General features: G+C 45.0%; 1 protein-coding gene across 3 annotated transcripts in view; it reads right to left on the reverse strand.

Moving 5' to 3' along the window:
• Positions 1 to 21757, reverse strand: part of DYM (dymeclin) — a 370073-nt gene that overhangs the window by 341188 nt on the left and 7128 nt on the right. For all 3 annotated transcript variants that reach the window (XM_090037771.1, XM_090037772.1, XM_090037773.1), the window contains one exon: positions 610 to 821. In XM_090037771.1, the coding sequence (XP_089893897.1) occupies positions 610 to 749 (140 nt within the window). In that variant the 5' untranslated portion in view covers positions 750 to 821. The remainder of the gene's footprint in view (positions 1 to 609; positions 822 to 21757) is intronic.

The raw sequence follows: 21757 nt of genomic DNA on the forward strand, positions 1-21757 counted from the left end.
AAGACATGAGTCATATTATCTCAAGAGGGTTTCTACTACCTTAAGCCTCAAATACAGCCTTTCTACCCTGCTCCCAGTTCTCCAGAAGAAATTTTACAGCTTCAGCATGGCAGGGTACACAAAGTGAAAAACCATCCATGACAACCAGGGTCTAGAAGAGGACATGAACCAGGAGAAGTCCTAGTATGGATGCCCACAGCATGAAGTGCTGAACACCCGGAGCTCCCATTAGATCCAGTGGAAGTTCAAGGTGCTCAGCACCACAAGGATAAGACGCTTCACTCTGTATTCCTTGAGTTATCTAATGCAAGAAGCAAGAACAGCGTTTGGCCCCTACAGCACCTATTTCTGATGATCACCTATTGCTGATCTTCCCAGGCTGTGGGGACAATAAATGGGAATTACAGCTGTTACAGGAAGAAAGAATCCACACTGATGATAGAATATGGTGGAAAAGGAACCCAGAATAAGAAACACTACAATCCATATACAGTTGGGCATTTGCACACACACAAAGAGGAAACGTAACTTATGCAATGTAAACACTTTTGTCTCTCTTACTAACATGCTGCCTACCTATTAAAGGCCTGAAATGTGGTATTCTCTTACCTGTTTGTTGGGGTAGTAAAACTAAATGAAAGCAGCTGATTCCAGAAGGGGTCATTCTCAGAGATTGCTTCAGCTCCTGACAATTTTTTTAAGTACTCATTTTCTGGCAGCTCACTAAGGCTGCTGCTGTTTGCTCCCATCTTCTTATCTGGCAAATCCTTTTTTTCTTTTTTTTTTTTCCTTTTTAAAAGCTTTGTTCCTTCAAAACAAACCTACAGAAATAAAAAAAGGGAAAAAATTCAGGCATGAATACACATCTCTAGCATGTGAAAGATATATAGAGCCTATCCAACTAGAAGCCAAAAGATGTCTATATCCATTCCTAGACAAGTTGCTGGGAAGAGACATGAAGCTAAAGCAGCGGATGGCATGTTTTTCAGCAATACAGAACAATAAAATACATTTAGCATCCTACTTAAAGAACAGTGATTCTGTCATACCCCTCAGGCCATTTCCCACTTGACTCCTCATTATCCATAGTCAGGATGACTACGCTGACACAGCATAGTAACATCACAGGGAACCTGGCATGTTAGCTGGTGAACTATTAAAAATATGAGGGTTTGGGTTGGGTTTTTTTTAAGTAACACACAGATATTTAAGCAGGTGACTGTCACTGGTACAAACAGGAGTTAGAAAGCTAAATTCCCACACACCCCTGCGTAATTTCTCCTTTTCTACATTCAAAAGTTCACCATGGAGGTTTTCACTTCTACATTCATTGTTCAACTCTAAGTCAGGTCACAAGCCATGACTGCTGGCTATTACCATTCACTAACCTACATTAAATTAATTGATTGGCCCCAGCCCAGTTCCTGAAGAAAGTCTCAAGACCATGTGTTCACAGAGAATGAACTTGCTGTCAGAGGCTATTCCCACAGAAGTGGGTAGCAGAACACTGCACAATTGTTTGGGGAATACAGCATTACCTTGGGCTGTACTGTTACCTGTTTTGTGTACAAATCAGTCTTCCAGCTATCAATTAATTTCTTTCACCTTCTACAAACATTCACAGACAAAACCCTTGTTAACAGAGTTAAGATTGCCCTGTACTGCCCTTCTATCATAGTATTAATTTCACTGCTGCTCAAACCTATGCAAACCAAGAATAAAGACATGTGGTAATGCAACCTTAATTCTGCCCCCTAGGAATGGGCAATAGCCACCAGGAATTAGCCACGTGGGATCCAGCTGCATTCACTGCATCAGGCATAGCTGCGCTGGATGGTGGAGGGACTTAGACATGGAGCAGTCTGGAAAAGCTGTGATTATGCTATGTGGAGGTCTGAAAGGCTCCTAACAGGAGTATCTATGCCAATGCTGTGCTCCCCCTTCTCTATATATGTGATCAAAGGAAAAAGCAGCATGTCTACCCAAGAGATACACTACTCATTCCAGCCAAGATCTGATGGTTCTGAAAAAAGCTAAGTGGGTCTGTGGGTTTGTTGAAAGGTAAGTGAAAGTACACAGAGAGAATCCATGGGTAAAGGTGAGCGGGCTCCAAAACCCTGGCCAGTGAGAGATGAGGAGTCAGCTACACACTCAAGCATAAAACTGTTCAGTACACAGCACCTATACATTGCTATCTCAGCAATGGTAAAGATTTATACTCAGTTCACATCATCTAAGAAATGGGGCTCAAAAGCAGAGTAAGAGCATGTGCAACAGTCTTAACAGGTCACTGTGTAAACAGGATACAGTTAAAGCTGAGCTGGTGTGTATCCTAATTCCACTTCGCAGTTTTCAGAGGTCTGAGTGTCCTTGAAAGAGACGTTCTGAAAAGGCAGGAGACATCACTGAATATAGTCTTAATTTTTTTCCCCCCTAAAATTCCCTCGTAATGGTGGCATCCACCATGATGAAATTATCAAGAGGAGGAAGTTTGCTGAGATTTTTGCTTCAAAGAATGCTGCAATATACATGGTCACCTTCTAATCACATAGATGTAAAATGCCCAATAATCTTAATATGGGCCCAGATTCTTTTGCAGTACCTCCATTGTATCCAAACTGGTGCAGCAACCTTCAGTACTAAGAGTTAGGGGTATGTGAAGCTTCGGGTGCCAATTCGATTCGGAGGAGATTCGGCCCCAATTCGGCGGCCAAATCTCCAAAACCTGAATTGAATCAGGAGACCAAAAAATAGGTCCGAATCAATTTGATGCTCTCTGAATCAATTAGGAAAAGATTCAGAGAGCTTCAGAGAGATTCGGAGATTTGGGCAATCCCCGCTCACTCCCGCAGGGAGCTGGAGCCAAACTCCATGACAGTAAGTAGGGAACAGACCATGAGGGGACCCCCACCAGGCCCCATTCCCTGCCCACTCCCCCAGCCCCCTGAGTGCCCCCCAACCCACACCCACTCTCCTAGCCCCAGTGCCCTGGCTCTTTAAAAGAAAAAGCCCCGTACTCACTGGCTCCTGCTAGGCAAGGGAGCGATCCCCACTACCCCCCACTGCATGGGGGGGCTCTGCCACAAGCCCCCATCCCCCGCCTGCTTTCCCAGCCCCATCAATGGCTGCCCCATCTGGCCCCAGCATCCTGGCTCTTTAAAAAAAGTCCCACACCCACTGGCTACTGCAGCAGCCATCAGGGCTTCTGGGGGCTCGTGGCAGAGCCCTCCCACACAGGGCAGGGCAGTGGGGGGGCACTGGGGATCACCCCTCCACCTCACCCAGCCGGACAGGAGCTGATGAGTACGGAGCTATTAAAAAAGAGCCAGGAGGATGGGGCCAAGCAGGGCAGCTTGATTCAGAGATTTGGCCAATTCAGCAGCAGCCATACCTCCAAATCAGATTTGGCTAAATTGATTCAGGACAATGATTCAAATCACCAAATCAAATCCCTGTACCAAAATCGGCCGAATCTGAATCCAAAAGTGAATACGAGCTGCTTCACACAGACCTACTAAAAGTCCGCTGGAGCTACACTGGCCTTGGTGCTGACCAATGGTTTAATCCTAGCTACCAGTTCCAAAGATAAAGGTAGTTTCAGCATTAGGTTGTGACCAAAGACAAGCTCTTTCTCCCACACATAGCAGGACCAGCTAATTGTTCTCGCAATGCCTACACAAGTGATTTAGTCTTCTTGCAGGAAACTAAGCAAAAGAGTGAATTCTCTTTGTTCTCTGGAGTCTCAAGGTTACCTCTCCTACCTCTCAGTATGTAATCTGAAAGATGATGATACAGTCGCTCTACAAAGCCCCTGGGAATCCAAAGCCACAATCATGAATTCTTCCATTATGAAGTTTAATACAGATTCTCTTTTCTTTCTCAGCATTTCTTGTAAGACACAAAAGCCCTAAACAGTAGACATGCATCATTCCCACTGCAAGAAGGATATGCCTTCACACCTGGAAGTCAAGGTTCTGCCATGAGATTGGCTCAGCTTCAGCTCTATACTTACAGAAGAGGGAACAAGAAGGCAGAGGGCATGTGCACAACCCTTAATAGACCCTGCTGGAGAAAACAGTCCAAACTCCTGTGCACAGATCCATCACCCAGAAGCAAGGTTAACATGTGCAAACTTGAGTTTAAAAAAAGTAATTAATTTGAGCATCTTAGATTATGTACCTTACTTAAATTCCATTTCCTCATAATAAAGGCCCAACTGCAGCATCATGACTCTCCCACTTCAGCTAAGGTTAAGTTTCAAACTTACAATACCAAGGTGTAATTCAAGTTCAATGAACACAGTATGATCCTGAGCTACCTAGGTCAGAGGAAGACTAGCTGGCTGGAAACTCCTACTCAGTCAGTCTGCACATATATAACAGTATGTGTTTGGCACAAGCAGGTACCCAAGGCTCCTATCTGGAGAAAACATAACTTTTTGATGGCTATACTCAATAAGGCTTCCTGAAGGGGATAAGAAAAGTTGGACACCTTTTTGGGAACCATCAGAGCCAGTCTGAGCCACAGCTCCACAAAAATCTGGACAATCTGTCAGAAACCACAGTCCTTAAAGGCTGTTTTCTCAGGAACCCCTTTCTCAAGAAACCGAAAGTTAGAATCACCAGCCTTGCTCTGCTCTCCCTTGGGTCACACCACATATCAGCATGTTTGAGCAAACAGGTGTATTTTGGAGCACTGTTGACACCTAATGGTAGGCAAGTATTTGGGTCCGCAGGCCACAAAGGGAATTTTGCTGAGCTGTTGTGGGCTGGGTTAGCGCTACCACTCTCTCCCTACAACAGCTTACCAAAACTCCCTATATGGGATGGGGCCACAGGCAGGTGAGGGGCTGTGCTCAGGAGCAGGATGGGTGGGAGAGGCCAGGGCCACAGCACGGTGACAGCATGGGGGCTGGAACAGAGCTGCAATCCACTGCCCACATGCCCCTGCAATGGGCGCTAGTTCCATAGGCAGGGCCCTGCAGGGAATGAAATCACAGCTCTGCCTTGGCTGCACCCGGTCACCACCCCACCAGCGCCAGATTCAGCTCCCTGCCCACCCATGGCCCCATCCCAGCTGCCCCACCAGGCACCCTGTCTGTGCAGCTCCCAACCAGTCTCCACAGAGACCCTGTGGAGACAGGGCAGTGCCAGTGCAGGGCCAGGGAAGAGCTACAATCCACTCCCCACAGAACCAAGGCTCGGCCCCAGCCCAGCTGTGGCTCAGATGCCTGGACAGCAGGGCTGGGTCTGGTGACAATACCAGCTAAAAGGAGCCACCGCTGCTGGGGCTACAGGGAAATGGGCTGCTCCAGTTCTGCTGCATACACAGGGATGGCAGGACCGGCCACGTGTGCCACATTCCCAGCTACCCCCATGCCAAGGGAGCTGCCGTGGGCTGGACAAAATCCCCCAGTAGGCCAGAACCAACCCGTGGGCTGAATCTTGCTCACCCCTGGTTTACACTGTGGCAGCAGCGAGCCCCAGCAAGATCATTCACAATCAAGTCCTATTCATTCTAAGCCCGAAAGTAGTCTGGTGAAGCTGCTCCAGGGAATTCCTCTGTGGGTGTTTGGGACTGGGCTCTGGCGTGCCTGAGAAGCCACAGAGGGATGCCTCAGGGCAGCCTCTCCAGTGTATTGCTGGATTTGAAACATGAGTGTTGGGGCACTGGGAACACCCAAACTAGGTCATGCCCCTGTTTCATAGACATTAGGGGTGGAAGGGACCTCATAAGACCATCGGGTCCAGCCCCCTGCCCAAGAGGGCAAGAAGTCATTTAGGGTCAAAGGACCCCAGCAAAGGATCCCAACAAGTGCTTCTTGAAGGTGTCCAGAGTAGGTGCTTGCACCACCTCTGAGGGGAGTTTGTTTCAGGCCTTGGGGCTTGGACAATAAAGAAGTTTTTCTTTATGTCCAGCCCAAAACAGTCTTGCAGGAGTTTGTGACCACTGGACCTTGTCATCCCCTGGGGTGCTCTGGTGAACAGGTGTTCCCCCAGATCTGGATGCACACCCCTTATGTACTTACAGGCTGCCACCAAGTCACCCCTGAGCCTGTGCTTCTCCAGGCTGAAGAGTCCCATAGCTCAAAGCCTCTCTTCATAAAGCCTGTTCTCTTCCCCTCTGATCATGTGCATGGCTCTCCTCTGGACTCTTTCAAGCTTCTCCACATCCTTCCTAAATTGCGGAGCTCAGAATTGGATGCAGTACTCCAAGGCCAAGTACAGCAGGAGGATGACATCCTGGGTCTTGCTCAAGATGCATTGGTAGATGCAAGCCAGAGTTTTGTTACTTTGCCAGCTGCAGTATTGCATTCGTGGCTCATATTCAACTTGTGGTCAATCATGACCCTCAAGTCCCTTTCGGTCATGGTGCTAGCAGGTGTAACACAGCCAAGCCTATAAGTGTGATGCAGGTTTTTATTCCTGACACAGAGCACCTTGTATTTCTCTATATTGAATACCACCAGGTTTTCATCTGCCCACCTTGCAAGCCTATCGAGGTTGGCCTGAATCACCAACCTATCCTCAAGTGTAGAGACTCTTTCCCAAAATTTAGTGTCATCAGCCCTGTTGCGGCATAGGCATGCCATTAATAGAAAGAAGTTCATGGCATTAACTATGGAAGAGCTAGCGCTCTGCTATAGACCTCTCAAGAAGTAAAAAATTTACCAAGTTCTGCTGAGGTTTAAAAGACAATGGCTGGATTAAAAAGGAAACATACAGGCTAGGAACAGATATTCAAAAAGCCTGAGCCTGAACTGATTCAATCTTTACAGGCCTGAGCTAAGGAGGCGTGGCCAGACCCCAAGATTGGGAAGGGGTTCCCCCCCTCCTTGATAACACAGCATTTATCAAGCTCTGTTATCAGCATTTATCATCCCATCAGAAAACAAATAGCCTTTCAAATTAATTCAAACTCTTCTTAAACGAAGATGGAAAGAGGGACATTGCCAACTGAGCTGTTGATTAACTCAAAAAAACCCCAAGCTCACACTGTTGCATGCCACAGCACAAACCGTAGCCAGCATCCGCTACCTAACGCTGAGGTGTCTGTGTAAGGCAGAGGGGATGGGAGAATAATCCCTGTTTAACAGGGAGAATCCAGGCAGATGCTCTGTGCCTCCAAGTCTCTGCCAGACCTGCAGCCAGGGAGCAGAGAGAAGGAGCTAGCCCTGCTGCGGAGCAGAGAGCCCCACCTAGCCCAGAGAGCAAGCCAGGATGCTGGAGGAGTCTGGTTTAAGTTAAACCAGCAAGGAGTCTGGGACAGACAATTGCATAAACCAAATCAGTTAAGTCTGATACTACATTCAACCAGGTTCATCTCAAACCAGTTTCAGTCATTTTCAAACTGGTTTATGTGCAGTGAACCTCTGTTCTGTTACAGGTTTAAACCAGTTTCTGATCACTTTATGTGTACTGTCTGTTCCTAGCCACAAAGCCTTGAAATTAAAACTTAACTTCATCAGTCAGTCAATAAAGAATTCACATCATAGATTTCATAGATTTCATAGACATTAGGGCTGGAAGGGACCTCGGGAGATCATCGAGTCCAGCCCCCTGCCCAAAGGGCAGGAAGTCACCTGGGGTCATAGGATCCCAGCAAGATAAGCATCCAATTTACTCTTGAAGGTGTTCAATGTAGGCACTTGAACCACCTCCGCTGGCAGACTGTTCCAGACCTTGGGGGCTCGCACAGTAAAGAAATTCTTCCTTATGTCCAGCCTGAAACGGTCTTGCAGGAGTTTGTGACTGTTCGACCTCGTCATTCCATGGGGCGCTCTGGTGAACAGATGTTCCCCCAGATCCTGGTGGTCACCCCTGATAAACTTGTAGGTGGCCATCAGATCACCCCTGAGCCTGCGCTTTTCCAGGCTAAAGAGTCCCATGGCGCTCAGCCTGTCATCGTAAGATCTGTTTTCCTGACCTCTGATCATGCGCGTGGCTCTCCTCTGGACTCTCTCTCTCAAGCTTCTCCACATCCTTTTTGAATTGTGGAGCCCAAAACTGGACGCAGTACTCCAGCTGCGGCCTCACTAAGGCCGAGTACAAGGGGAGAATGACGTCCCGGGATTTGCTCGAGAAGCATCTATGGATGCACGCCAGCATTTTGGTCGCTTTACTAGCCGCAGCATCGCATTGGAGGCTCATGTTCATCTTGTGGTCAATCATTTTGAGAGCTGTAGAAGTACTTCAAAGTAACATGGGCCTGCAAACTTCCAACTGAAATTCCAAACTGCTCATTTTGGGTGGAGTCTGATGGGGCCTCATATTTTAGCAAAGATACCAAGAAATACCGATGGGTAGGTAATACTGGATTGCCAGTGTCCTTTCCTGCAGCCAGCCCTCTCTCTTTTGACACAATACTAAATAAATGCCCATCATATGTTCACAGGGCTCTGTGCTAGAGGAGGCGCCATCTTTCAGACAGGATGTAAAAAAGTACAATGTCTGCCATTAATAATCCCATTTTTTTTGACCAGCAAATATGCAAGTGCCTTAGGTGAATTGAGTTGTGGGTCACTATATTGTATGTTCTCCATGAACTTTCAAAAGAATGTATTATTTTTCAACTCCTACCCCAAACTATTATGTAACATACACTACCAACCTCAGATTCCTGTATTTCAATAGGTTTTGCCACAGAAATATTAATAAGTTCACAGCAGCGCACAGAGGGTAGCCAGTGAAGAGACGATACTTGAATGAAGCACAAAGATAAACATTATAAAAGCAAATTGGAAGATGAAAGAGAAATAAGATGCAAAGAATAATGCCTGTTCCATAATCAAGTCTCACAAACTATGGAAAGCCCTGAAACCATTGACAGTCAGAACAGCATGCACAATGGCCATCTCCAGCCCTCTAAGGCTCCTAACAATGCTCCTTACTTACCTTCTATGTCAGTGGTCTCCAAACTTTTTTGATCGCGCACCCCTATCAGTAAAAAATTTTTGACCACACCCCCCCAATACAAGTATATTTATTTATTTATAAATTATATGCATTTACTACTGTACTAATGTATTATGTACAATATATAGAGATAAAAAATAAATATAAATAGAAGTTCTAATATTTTCTTCCCACACCCCAATGGATCATCTTGCACACACCCCACTTTGGAGACCACTGCTTTATGTAACAAGTTTTATATGTATAACACCATGCCTGGTTTAGTTGCTCAGCCTGCATATTTCAGGGCACACACATTTAATGGTTAAAAAGGTGTGCTAAAAGTAAAGAACGTAACATTAGTGTCACATTAACATCAGCCCATTGCTCCTGGAAGGGTGGTTAAAATGTGGTTGGAACTTTGGAATGGCTAATGTTTTTACTTTTCCTGAGAATTTCCAGTCTTAAAAAATATGCCTGTTCTGTGCATGTGTGCAATTTATTATAACAGCCTTATTTCATTGTTTAAAGCTAGTTTACGGCTACAAGTTACACACCAATTATCTATTTTTGCTCACTATACCTAAAGGCCTCATCACGCCAAGCTCATGATTCACACACCTTTGGTCCCAAGTGGGTAAGTACTTCTCTACTTGCATTATAGTGTTGCTGCTACTGAAAGCAACAGGTACAAGGTGTACCATTACCCAGCTGTTTTGTTCTGCTTCAGAGGAGCCTGCAACTTAAGGTAGTAAGATGGTTCCTGCATACAATAAGTGCATTAGTTTTAAGTTTGTAAACTGCTTGGTCAGCCTGCAAATTAAGAGGTTCTGTGATGAAAAACACTGCATGCTGGTTTGGTAGTGACAGGGTAATGGTTTAGATTAGTAGTTCTCAATGTTTCTGGACCCAAGACACCCCTCCATTACTTTTGTGAATTGGGTGGCACCTAATTTCAAAAACTAATTTATGTATCACAGTGGTTACCTCCTCACAGAGGGGCCTGGCACTGGGAGTGGAGGGGATCATCCAGGCAGGGACAAGCCTGAGCTTGTGCTTACCTGCTTAGTTTAGCTGCACTACCCCATCTCCTAACACCTTACTCATCTCTTCACACCTCACAGCACCCTTCAAAAGAACCAGTCACACTTTGGTTAGAATCACTGCTTAAGTGATAGGAAGAGCTAGCCACTATCTTAAATAGGACAAGTCACATAACATAGTGACGTTTTTATTGTGTTTAGTCTCCTCTTCCCCATGAATTTCTCTAATCATTGCCAGGACAATATTTTTTAAGAGGAGACCTCACTGTTAGAGTGCTGTTTCAAAATCACTAAAGAATGATCAATACAGTAAGTTCTTTCAACTGTAAAAAAAAAAAAAGATGTTCACGAAACAAGCAGGCAAATTTCCTTCACTCAAGCTAGTGCCAAGCATACTCATAGATTCCTGACAGAATTTTAGAGTAGCTTCTCCAGAGACTTGGAGTGGATGCATGATTAACTGCAGAAGCAAAATTCAGTGTTTCCTTACAAAATTACAATTACTGTTCTTTCTTTATGTTTCAAGAAGAAAATACAATAATAATATGATATCATTAGCAAGACACTGAGATTAATAACAGCATTCTAACCTTCAATTTTGAGACAAAAATAACATGCACACAAACATATTATTTCATGCTTTTCCCTTCAGGAGTAAGGAGTTAGTATTCAAGATGCCTTCTGCTATCACATCACCCATCCTTAAAGTACCATTGTATCAGGTCTGAAATCCATCCAGTCCAGCAGTGGCCAGACACTTGGGAGATATGAAGCAGGGTGTCCCCACCATTAAGTCTCATCCTAAGCTCTACATGTTAGGAATCGCTTTAAACCCGAAGCATGAGGTTCAGTAGCCTTTCCACAATTCTTTTTTAGCATTAGTGTGGCGGCCAGAATAATAATAAGCAATAAATATGTGCTTCTTGGAGGTATTTGGTATTTTGCCTAAACAGGTAATATTAGTTAATATAAAGCTTGTAAGTTTGTAACCTGCAAATAACTTATCTGTCATAATTTTAACCAAAATGATAAATTAACTGTTCACGGAACTGACTGGACCCCATAGGCAAAGCTGTAGCTGCGAGATTAGGAGACTTAACAGTTTTTTGCTCGGGGTTCAACCTTGATGATAAAACTGGGTCCAACTGCCTGGCACACCCAACACATTCCAAGAAAACATATCCCAAGAAAGCATATTCAAATGAAACCTAAAAGGGGGGGTTAGGTAGAGCAATGTCAATTTCAAACCTAAAGGTGCTGCATCATAATTTGCTTATTGGATAAACCCGAGTCTGGGTAGTAACCTTTTATGATAATTTTAACACCTTTCAATCCCATAGGGTAACATTGCGAGTGGCTCTAAAGCCAACATATTAGCATAAAACTAAGTATAAAACTAAGTATAAAAAGTGCGTGCTTCAGATAATCAGCAGGAAGGAGGGAACAGAATGGTCATTTCTGTTCCACGTCCAAACCCCAGATCCCCGGTTTGAGCGAGGATCAGATCCTGATCAAGGGACCCTCCCCAGTAATCCCTCTGACAGCGTCGATCAGGGATACCTGACTTTGCTGGAATCACTTGATGTGTACTTGGCATTGAGGGGCTATCGATAAGTTGCCAACCCATGTCTGTCTGTCTGTTGTTTTGAACAGCCCAGTGGCTAATACCCTAACAGTGCCCAGTTGGCCTGCGACAGAACTGATCTATCTGTTATTATTATTTACTATTAGCTCTTTAATACGGCATTATCTGCTTATCACGTTTATCTTTCTGTTAACTGTTGTGTGTGTAAGCTATAATAAATTTGCCTTCACTCCCAACTTTGCCTCCTCGATCTGAAACTGAATCAAACAGCCCAGCTAGCCTGTGATAAAATTGATACACTCACAGTGCCCAGCTGGCCTGTGACACATTAGTTACTAAAATTCTGTATTTCTCATATAAGAAACACACAATTAAACGTTTCCCTACAAGTTATTAAAAAAAAGGTTGAAAACCCCTAATCTAGTGCAACAGGAACACACTCATAATAGCAGTCCATAGGCAATACTATTACATTAAGAAGTCTCACTGGCACACAAAAAGAAGTGGCCCCAAGTAAGGTAAGTGCCGGTTTCAGTTAAAATGCTTAATTTCAAGACATTCACTTACGTATAAGAAATGTTTTGTTAACTTCTGAAGCTTACAGGATGCCACACTGAATCAAATTCCTGATGTTTTCCTTTCAAACCAAACAGATAAATTGACTGCAAAAATGAGCAAATAAGAGAAACTTAAGCAATACAGGGCAGCAAGAGGTAGACCATGTTAGCCTGAATTCAGGGTCTCACAGGGACTCTCTCACTCCCCACAAGGGCAGAAGGTCATTGTGCTCTATTATAACTCTTACTTTCGGCCCACACTCAGCCTCCCAGCAATGGAGGGCTTACCAGGGTCAGGACTCACCCCTCTCTCACAGACTAAGCCCCCTTACTTGGCCTTTGGCCCAAACTGCGGCCTCAGGCATCCAAAGACATCCCTTGGCCTCCCCTCACTGGGTTTTCTCATCTCTGCCCCCCTCACTGGGGCCACAGGCTTCCCTCCCCAGTGGGCTCAGGTGGCTGCAGCCATGCCTGGCCCCAACTCTTGCTCCTTGGGGTCTTGCACCCCACAGGCTCAGGTGACCACAGCTGTGCCTGGCCCCAACTACCTCCAAAGTTACATGACCCTCCCAAAGATGAGGGTTGAGGTTAAGGCACCCCTAACCCACCTTTCACTGGGGTGGTAACTAGCCTGGCATTTCCTGGGGCCTCCCATATCACTGAGAGCTCTACCAGGCCACTCACTCCCCACAGGGTGAAGTTTTAGGTCATGCTCAGGACCAGGGGCCTCCAAACCATCCCCTACAGCTCCTGCCCTTACCTCCAGGGTGTTGCATTCAGCCTTACAGCCAGGCGATGTTACTGCCTGGCCTGCCAGCAGCAAACTGCTCTCTTTATATAGGTGGCCAGAGATCTAAAATGGCCACCGCAATCAAGCACCTGCTGGCTGCTTGGCTCCACACTTAAAGTGTCAGGCACCAACAGTGCCCTGCCACACACCTTCCCCTTAAAATAGTTCCCAAGAAAGGTTTCCCCTGCTGCTCCTCCAAACCAGGCTCTCCTCAGAGCCTGTGAAAGCCCTCAAGTGGCAAGTACCCCAAAGGTGCTCCACCACATACCTGTCCCCTTAGAATGACATTCAGGGGCTTGACATGGCTGCCTTCTCTGCTGGCTTTGACCCAGACTACTGCAGCCCCTGCCACGCGGCAAGCACCCCAACTGTGCTCTGCCACACTCACAAAAGCGTATGCATCTCTGATTCAATTAGCCTATAAAATGTACCTTTAACCTGACTTTGGCAATACTGTGCTAATTAAGCTGAAAGTAGAACTTCACAGCTGATTCACTGAGAATATCTGCAGCCTGGCTGCAAACAGATACTGCATTTATCCAGAGACAAATCCATTTTATCCAGAGACAGAGTGCAATCACACAGATTACCATGCCTGTTGTCTTGGGATAAATCTTTTTTTTAAAATTCCTAGATACAAGGAAGCAAATGTTTATCCCAGGATGTTGCAAAGTACAGCTATCCCACAAATGCATCACTGAATCAACAGCAGAAAAGTGGCACTACATTCAGCCATTCCTTAAACCCCCGATTAGAAGGGTGATGTGTGTACAGGTCAATTCTGGGACATGTTTGTTCTGGGATAAATACAGTTGCAAGTTATCCAGGGGAAAACACGCAACACCTGTCCCTAGCCTCTGATAACTGTATGTCATGGAACATACTTAATCCAGACATTAAAAAGTTAATGAGCAATCATTTTTCACTTACTAGGATCATTTTATGATCGTGTAACCCTAATGCAAACCTCTCCATATAGTCACTGGCACACTGAAAATGCAAAGAATTTCCTGAGTAGCCGAAGGCCCAGAAGATCATTTGATATTGTGCTTAAACAGTTAGGTTTACTGTCACACTATCTTACTCACATGGTCTGACCAACCTGATTGCCTGGTGACATGCTGTGTAGACAGGGATAAAGCAGTGGATGAAGCAAGACTTTTGACACTGTCACTCGTAGCAGTCTGATTAACAAACTAAGAAAATACAGACTACATGAAATAACTATAAGTAGGGACCTACCAAAATTGCAGTGGACGTGCACTCTGCAGCAGCTCCTTTAATCTTTCATAGATGTCATAGACATTACGGCTGGAGGGAACCTTGCAAGATCACTGGATCCAGCCCTCTGCCAAGAGGCAGGAAGTCAGCTGGAGTCAGATCACCCCAGCAAGATAAGCATCCAAGTGTGTCTTAAAGGTATCCAGAGAAGGTGCTTGCACCACTTCTAGGGGGAGTCTATTCCAGACTCTGGAGACTTGGATGGTAAAGAAATCTTTCCAGCCTAAAATTATACCCAGCCTAAAATGGTGTTCCAGCAGTTTGCAACCATTAGACCTTGTCTCCCTTGAGGCAAAAGCCACGGTTTTTGCCTCCTGGCTAACCAGCAACAAGTAGCAGGGCTGCCAGGGCCCCTCCACCAATCAGGGGAATGGGAGGTACACAGTGAAATGAGCAAGATTAAAGGAGCCGCTACTTTGCCATGATTTCAACAGACCCCTAACTAAAAGGTGGGTACATAACTGGCTGGATCATCGTGCTCAATAGCTCAAAAATTGGTTGGGATCAAGTGAGGTTCTCTGGGCATCTGTCCTGGCTCTAGTATTGTTCAACATTTTAATTAATAATTTGGACAATGGAATTGAGTGCACACTTAGCAAATTTGCAGGTGACAACTGGGTAGAATTGCTCAGGAGGGCAGGGTCAGAATCCAGGATGACCTGGATAAGACTGGAAAAAGCAGTCTGCAATCAACCAGATGAGATTCAACAAGGACAAATTATTGCACGCACAAATATAGGCTGGGGAATGACTGCCTAGGCTGCAGAACTGCAGAGAAGGACCTGAGGTTATAATAGAGCAAAAGCTTATTATGAGCCAACAGTGTACTTTTGTTGCAAAAAAAAGACAACAGTATACTGGGTTGTATTAACAAGAGTGTCACTGCAAATCATGTGAAATGGCCTTTTCAGTGTGGCCGTAGGGAAAAGTGTCCCAAAGTTTCAAATGGGGAAATTTAGATTGGAGAACTTTTTGAGGAGAAACTTTTTGACTATGGCAGCAGTCAAACATTGAAATAGACCACGTAGAGAACTTCTGAACTCTCCATTGCTGGACAGAGGAAGTTAGACAGACGCTTGGCTGGATCTGTTCAGTCAAGGATGATCCTGCCTTGAGCTTGGAGTTGGACTAGATGACCTTGTGAGGCCCCTTTCAGCCTTACTTTTCTATGATCCTAAGTCATCCACTTCTTTAATTCTTTTTCACTTATTCATATTGCAGGAGTACCTAGAGGCCTAGATTAGGATAAGGGCTTTACTGTTAAGTATTTACACAGTTTAAGATGAGGCTCTCGTCTTATAAACAGGTTAGTTTGACTGACTTCAGCTAGACAGGCTAATAGTTGTGTGTACCAGTCTATAACATCAGAATATAAATTAACTGGTCTCAGGGTGTCAAGTGTATCAAATTCTAGCTTCTTGTTTTTAAAGTTTAACAGTCCCTACCTAGACAGTCAATCTAGTCTCTTTACATACATACAAGTATGCTCAGAAAGTGCTGGTACCTTCAGCCTCACATGTTTCAGCCTAAGTATCTCTAATTGATTATACTTCTGACAGAACCCAAGATACAGTTCCAAGGTCCCCAGCCTGGGACAACTTATCTAGTATGTCTGAGCAAAGGATCCTTGAAGCTCCAGGTCCCCAGCCCTGGTATAGCCTGCCTGGTGAGCCTCCAGTGACTGTGGTGCTGGGATACAACTCAGGGGAGAGCACCTAAAATTGCAAGGAGCTGGTAAGACCCAAATCCCTGAAAATACTGGCTGTAACCCATGGTTGGGTACCCAGCTCAACAGGAGAGATCCTGGAAGTGCTGGGAACATCCACTGGATCCACAGTTATTAGAACTTCCTGATTCCCAAACTAGGGAGCTGGGTCTTGGACCCTGGAAGGCATACAACTGACTCCCAGACTTGGGATGGAAGTTACACATAAACCTGTTTAAGTGATTGGAAACTAGTTTAAACCTATAACATTAGTTCAGTGCATATAAACCACTTTCAAAATGACCAAAACTGGTTTAAGATAAACCTGGTTGGATGTAGTATCAGACTTAACTGATTTAAGTCAAACCTGTTTATGGAACTTCTATCCACGATCCTGGTTCAAGTTAACTCACAGTCCCCCAACATCCCAGGATGCTTTGCAGCCCTGGGCAATGCTACCTGCTCCAGTGCAGCAGGGACTGCTTCATGCCAGCAGTTCTTAGCCTGCTTCCTGCCTGTGTCTATTAGCCCACAGGGACAGGTGGCAGGGGACCAGACCCTCTGGTCCCCCAGCCACTGCCTACACACCACATGGGGGGAGGGAAAGCACCTGTGGTAGGGGCTTTTTAGCCCTCTCCCCTCCCCCTTTCCAGCTACTGATCACTTCAGGGCTGCCAAAGAAAAAGTCCTCCCAGCAAGCTGCCCACCCCCGCAGCCCAACACAAGAACACTGGGGAGCCCCTGCCTTGGGTGGGGGGGTGCTTCCCCCACCCTAGCCCAAGGCCCCCCAACCCCAGGGAGCTGCGGGAATTCTTCCCCTCCCAAACCTTGCCTTAGCCCCTGCAAGTCTCAGGCAGCTTCAGGGAATGGAGGGAAATTCTTCTGCTCCTCTGCAGCCAGTTTTGCCTTAGCTGCGGTGAATCTGAGGCGGAACTAATGCAGGGGGAGCAGAGGAATTTCGCTCTGCTCCTTGGCCTCTCCCTGAGACTCCAGCAGCTAAGGCAAGGGGGTGGGATTGGGAAGAACTCCCCCCAGCTCCTTGGGGCTCCCCTGGGCTGGGGTGTGGGGAAGCCCCCCAAGGCAGGGGCTCCATGATGCCCCATGCTGGGCTGCAGGGTCAGGCACCTGTCCGGGAGGACTCCTTCTCCCTCCTGTGGCAGCGGCTGAAGCGATCAACAGCTGGGAAGGGAGAGAGTGGGAATCCCCCTCAGGTCCCCAGGGTTGCCTGGGCTAGAGAACCCAGGCTGGGAAAACCTCCCAAGAGGCAGCTCCCCGAAGCTGGGCCAGCACCCACACAGGGGGTTCCTCAACCCCCCTGTTGGGGGGAAGCAGGGGACTGGGGACACTCAGCCATGCTGGCAATAGCCAGAAGGCTAGGAGATGTACTCTAGCACCCCCTGCCGACTGGCCTGGGTCAGTGCAGGCCTCCCCTTGCCTTTTACAATTAAACACTGAATGTCAGTTCAGTTGGTTATCTGTTCAACCGGCACAGCTTAGAGCAACCTAGACCCGCTGCTCCATCAATCTACTGCCACTGCTCACCACAATTTTTTTTTCAAGCCCCAACCACAAACAGGGAATGCTTCTGCCATTCTGACACAAGCAGATCTGGAGGGTTCTTACTGTTTCTCTCTGCCCACAGGAAATAAGACAATTAACAAGATATTTTAAAATGAACCAAAAGAGGTACAAGCCTGAATTAAACAACTTCTGTATCTCTTGTATTTCTTCATCTCAGTCCCTTCTTAGTCCCTCGCACAACACATCATATCTAAAAGTTATGATTGCAAATTCTTCAGGGGCAGGGACATTTCTTCTTGGGTGATCAGAACAGCCCACCACACAGATATGTAACCTATTTCATTATCCACAAATTTTAGCTGCTGATTCTTCTCTGCTCTGGATTTTAGGACCGGAATCTCTACAATAGCTTATTAAAAACTTTATTTCCATTCAAAAAAACAAACCAAAACAGTAACATCTTTACTAAAGCATTTGCAGCCAAACTTGCAACAATTTAACTGGAGTACCCTGCACAGTACACAGGCCACCAGCTCTCTAAGCTTCAAACTCAAAAGACAGAGAGCAGTTTTCGAGAGAATGGGATCCTGATCCTGCAAAACTTCAACAAGATCACTTTAACTTTCAGCAACAAAACTGTGCAATTCAGGGCTTCAGTTTATCTCTAACTACACAGGTTCTAGCTGCTTTCTGCTCAGTCCCAGGCACAGCAAGCAGGGAAAACCAATTGCCATCAATAGTACAGAATTCACAGATCTATGGCCTCTCATTGCTAAATAAATCCTCCAGAGCCGGCACTCAGTGCCACTACCTTTTCAAAAACATGATCATGGTTCTCCTCAATCACACCGTGTCACATGCGGCCTTGCTGAACATGGCAGACTTGTACACTGCACCACCCTACCCAGTGTATCTTCAGATGAGTTCTAGCACCATTAGCAAGGCTAAAAAACCAGGAATCTCCACTACAACCCCCTGCCCTTCATAGGTTTGTCTAGCACAAGCCAGCAGCATCAACACAAATCAAGTCTGCACACCTACAATGTATTCTATCTTCACGCATACCAAGTAAGGGCATGATTCAGTTAACTGCAAAATGCAAGGCCAGTCTCAATTTGTTGTTTAGGGCTCAAACTATAACAAAGCATCAGTTAAATGCCACCCTAAACCACTTAAGGGCACAAATGTCCATCTAGAGCAGGAGAGTGGGAGCTGCTGATCAGGACAGCACAGCAACTTACGCTCTTGGGCACAAACTGGGAAGAGTTACAGATGTAGCAAACTGCTCCTACTTGAACTCTGGATGAAACAAGCCAGAGCAGCTTTGCTACATGTGCTTACTCAAGCTTGTGCATGTGTACCTGTTACAACATCACAGCGGCTGCCTGCTCCAAGCAGCTGCAATCCCCCTCAACCCTTCATTTGAAACTGCTCCAAGTGTAAATTTGTTTGTGCCCTAAGTATGCAGCATCTTTCGGTCCCCCTGTCTGCTTTGTAATCTAACAGCATTCTGATTAACTGTACAGAAAGAGTAAAGCAACTGTCAAAGGGTACTATTAGAAGCCTTGAAATGAAGGAAAGCATAGTATAAACAATGTTTATTAAGTCCTCGGTGCTTCCAGGCTGGTGTATCAGCACTGACTAATTCCAGGCATCTGAAAGTCCATTTCAGCCCCGCAATTAGAGGCTTTGAAAATAATGGGAGTTAAGCAGCTGCACATTGCCCCTCATTTTTAGGGCTTTTAATAACTGTGAAACTGATTAGTTTCCATCATTTTCAAGGCTTTCTAATAGTTTCAGGGCTAATTCCATAACACTGTGTACTTAGCAAGCATTAGGTCTATTGAACTCAGGCAAGTGCATACTCCAGATCAGTGATTCTCAACCCACCAGTGATTCTCAACCTGAGGCCCAATCGGCACACTGCTGCAGCCCATGTGACATCCCCTTAAAATGTTTTTAAATGGAAGTAAATTGTATGGGCTCAGTCCACGTAGCATACTGAGACCTGCAAGTGTGGCACACTATGGCAAAAAAGTTGAGAAACACTGCACCAGATAAATGCCAAGCTTTTTTCAGTCCTGAGTTTGGTATGCTCATGCAGAGGAGACTCTTATCTATATGGCAAGCAGAAACATTGTCATAGAAAAGCAATGAAATGCTGTAACCCTGTACAGTCTACTGCTTCCTTCTGTATGAACTGTCTCTATTTTCTTGTTCCTGGTTCTGCTTCCACTGATATTAAATCAACGGGTCTCCAGAGAATTATCCCCATTTCACCTGTGCAGCTAATGCTTTGGCAGAAGCTAATCCTATGCTTCATGAGCACCCTGAGAAAATCTGCCCCTTAGATCTTGCCCCTTTCACCTCAACACCTGCCTGAGCTGGAAGTCTCCTTGTACTAAACAAAATAATTTCTTTTACACCTACAACTTAATCTTGTCAAGGAGGTAGGGAGACAACTGTGTTAGAGCAAGGAAACTCTGGATAAAGTAAAAACGTTCACTTTTTTATCGCTGGGGGTCAACACAGCATTTTAGGTTTTAAGAGTAACCTTTCATCAGCGTTTTTGGAAATCCATCTCTGTTTTGCACAAATTTAGAGGCATACATTTTGCTATGTTTAAACTGGTTTCTGACCAGCTCTGCACTTAAGCTAGCATTTAAATACTATCCATCTCTCCTATCTTTGGTCCTGTATTAGAAGCATCTGATTTTGACTACCGAAGAGATGAACAAAAAAATTGGATGTTGAGTCTTTGCAAACATCTAAGTGGACCGATGGATCAACTTCTGAGATAAACATTACTTTCATGTTATCTCTTAACATCAAGTATACCTTTCAGTTATAGGGAAGTTCAATATTTTCATTCATTAGCAGATCTAAGATATAGCAAAGACTTTTTACTTTGTTGTCAGATCTTTATTAAGATTTTCAGTATAAATTTAACCATATCATTTTTTGACTAATCGTATTTTTATTTAATCAAAATTAGATTTTACTGCAAAACTACCAACCTTATTCTTTTAGTGTTATACTACAGTGGTTCACATTTTCACTGCTATCAACACAGACCATTTTGTTGCCTATACTGTCTTGACCTACATTAGAGTTTAAATGATAAAATAATGTGTGTTGAAAACAATTGTTTCTTTTACTGCCAGTTTCATCATATAAGATGTCAAATTGTGAAAGAGTTATCTGTATCTAAGATGAAGATGCAGAATAGATACCTGTACAGTGCCAACAAACTCTGCAATCAGACACTGTAGCTAAAGGCAATATTTGAATCCTGCTGCTTAAAAAATAGGAGACAATACTGTTACTTTTAGCACAATCTTTGTTTTTTAAATAGAAGTGTTAAGAAATCAAAATACTCTGACCATGACTTATTGCTGGCTGGTCATAAAATGCAATCAAACTATTACCTTCGCTTTGCCTCCATAAACATTATGTTAATATGATATAGTCACTTCTAAATAAGTCCTTGAGAAGTCAAAGCTGGCTAAGTGCATCCCATATGAAAATAAACTAGGAATAAATATGTTGGTTAACTATGTAGAAAGCTGCATAGTTTTTGCTCACTTTACTATTTCCCTGTAAGGATTTGGAATTTTCCTCCCCTGCTCTTTAAGTACTACGTAACAGTGGTGTAACTAAGGCAGGGCACCCAGAATAGTGGCCCTGAATGCCAACCTAGATGCGGATAACAGGGGCAGAGGAAACTGCTGCTGCCGCAACCACACAATCACAACTGCCCAAAGTGACAGCAACTGGAAGCTGCCCTGTGTGTGACAGCTGCCTGGTAAGTCATTACCACCCTACTTGGTATCTGTGCTCCCCAGCACCCCGTCACATCTGTAGTACTTGTCAAGGCCTTAAAAAAAAAGAAAAGAAAAATTACTACCATATCTTAGTGAGATGAAGATATGAAAGACTTCTGGGAAAGGCAAATGCTCTTTGTATAAAGTGTATTTTTTAAGCCCCCTGCCCATCCTAGGTACCAGGATCCCTAAGAGAGGGCTAATCTGCGTACCCTATTTAGGTCATCATCTCTCAGACCTGGCTAGCTGTTCTATGTCCACCCTCTCCCCGCCCCTTCTTCATTTCACACTTACTCCCAAATTTCATAGCTGCTGCCTGGGTCAGGGCCCCCTTCACTACTGCAGAAGACATTTTATTTAAATGTTTGTTTATGGTAGCATCCACTGGGTACTGGTTCTTATTCTGAAGAGCTCAACATCTTAAGGAAGAGATGCAGGCAAGACTGTCAGAGTTACAACATATAAGAAAGGACCTATCAAACTAGTACTCAGCTACCTCTTGGTGCTGCCGTGGTTGAGTTAAAAAAACTTTTATTTCATCTTACATTTAGATCACT

Source organism: Crocodylus siamensis, chromosome 3 (assembly GCF_052110815.1).
Source record: "Crocodylus siamensis isolate JL-2025a chromosome 3, ASM5211081v1, whole genome shotgun sequence".
Taxonomy (NCBI): domain Eukaryota; kingdom Metazoa; phylum Chordata; order Crocodylia; family Crocodylidae; genus Crocodylus; species Crocodylus siamensis.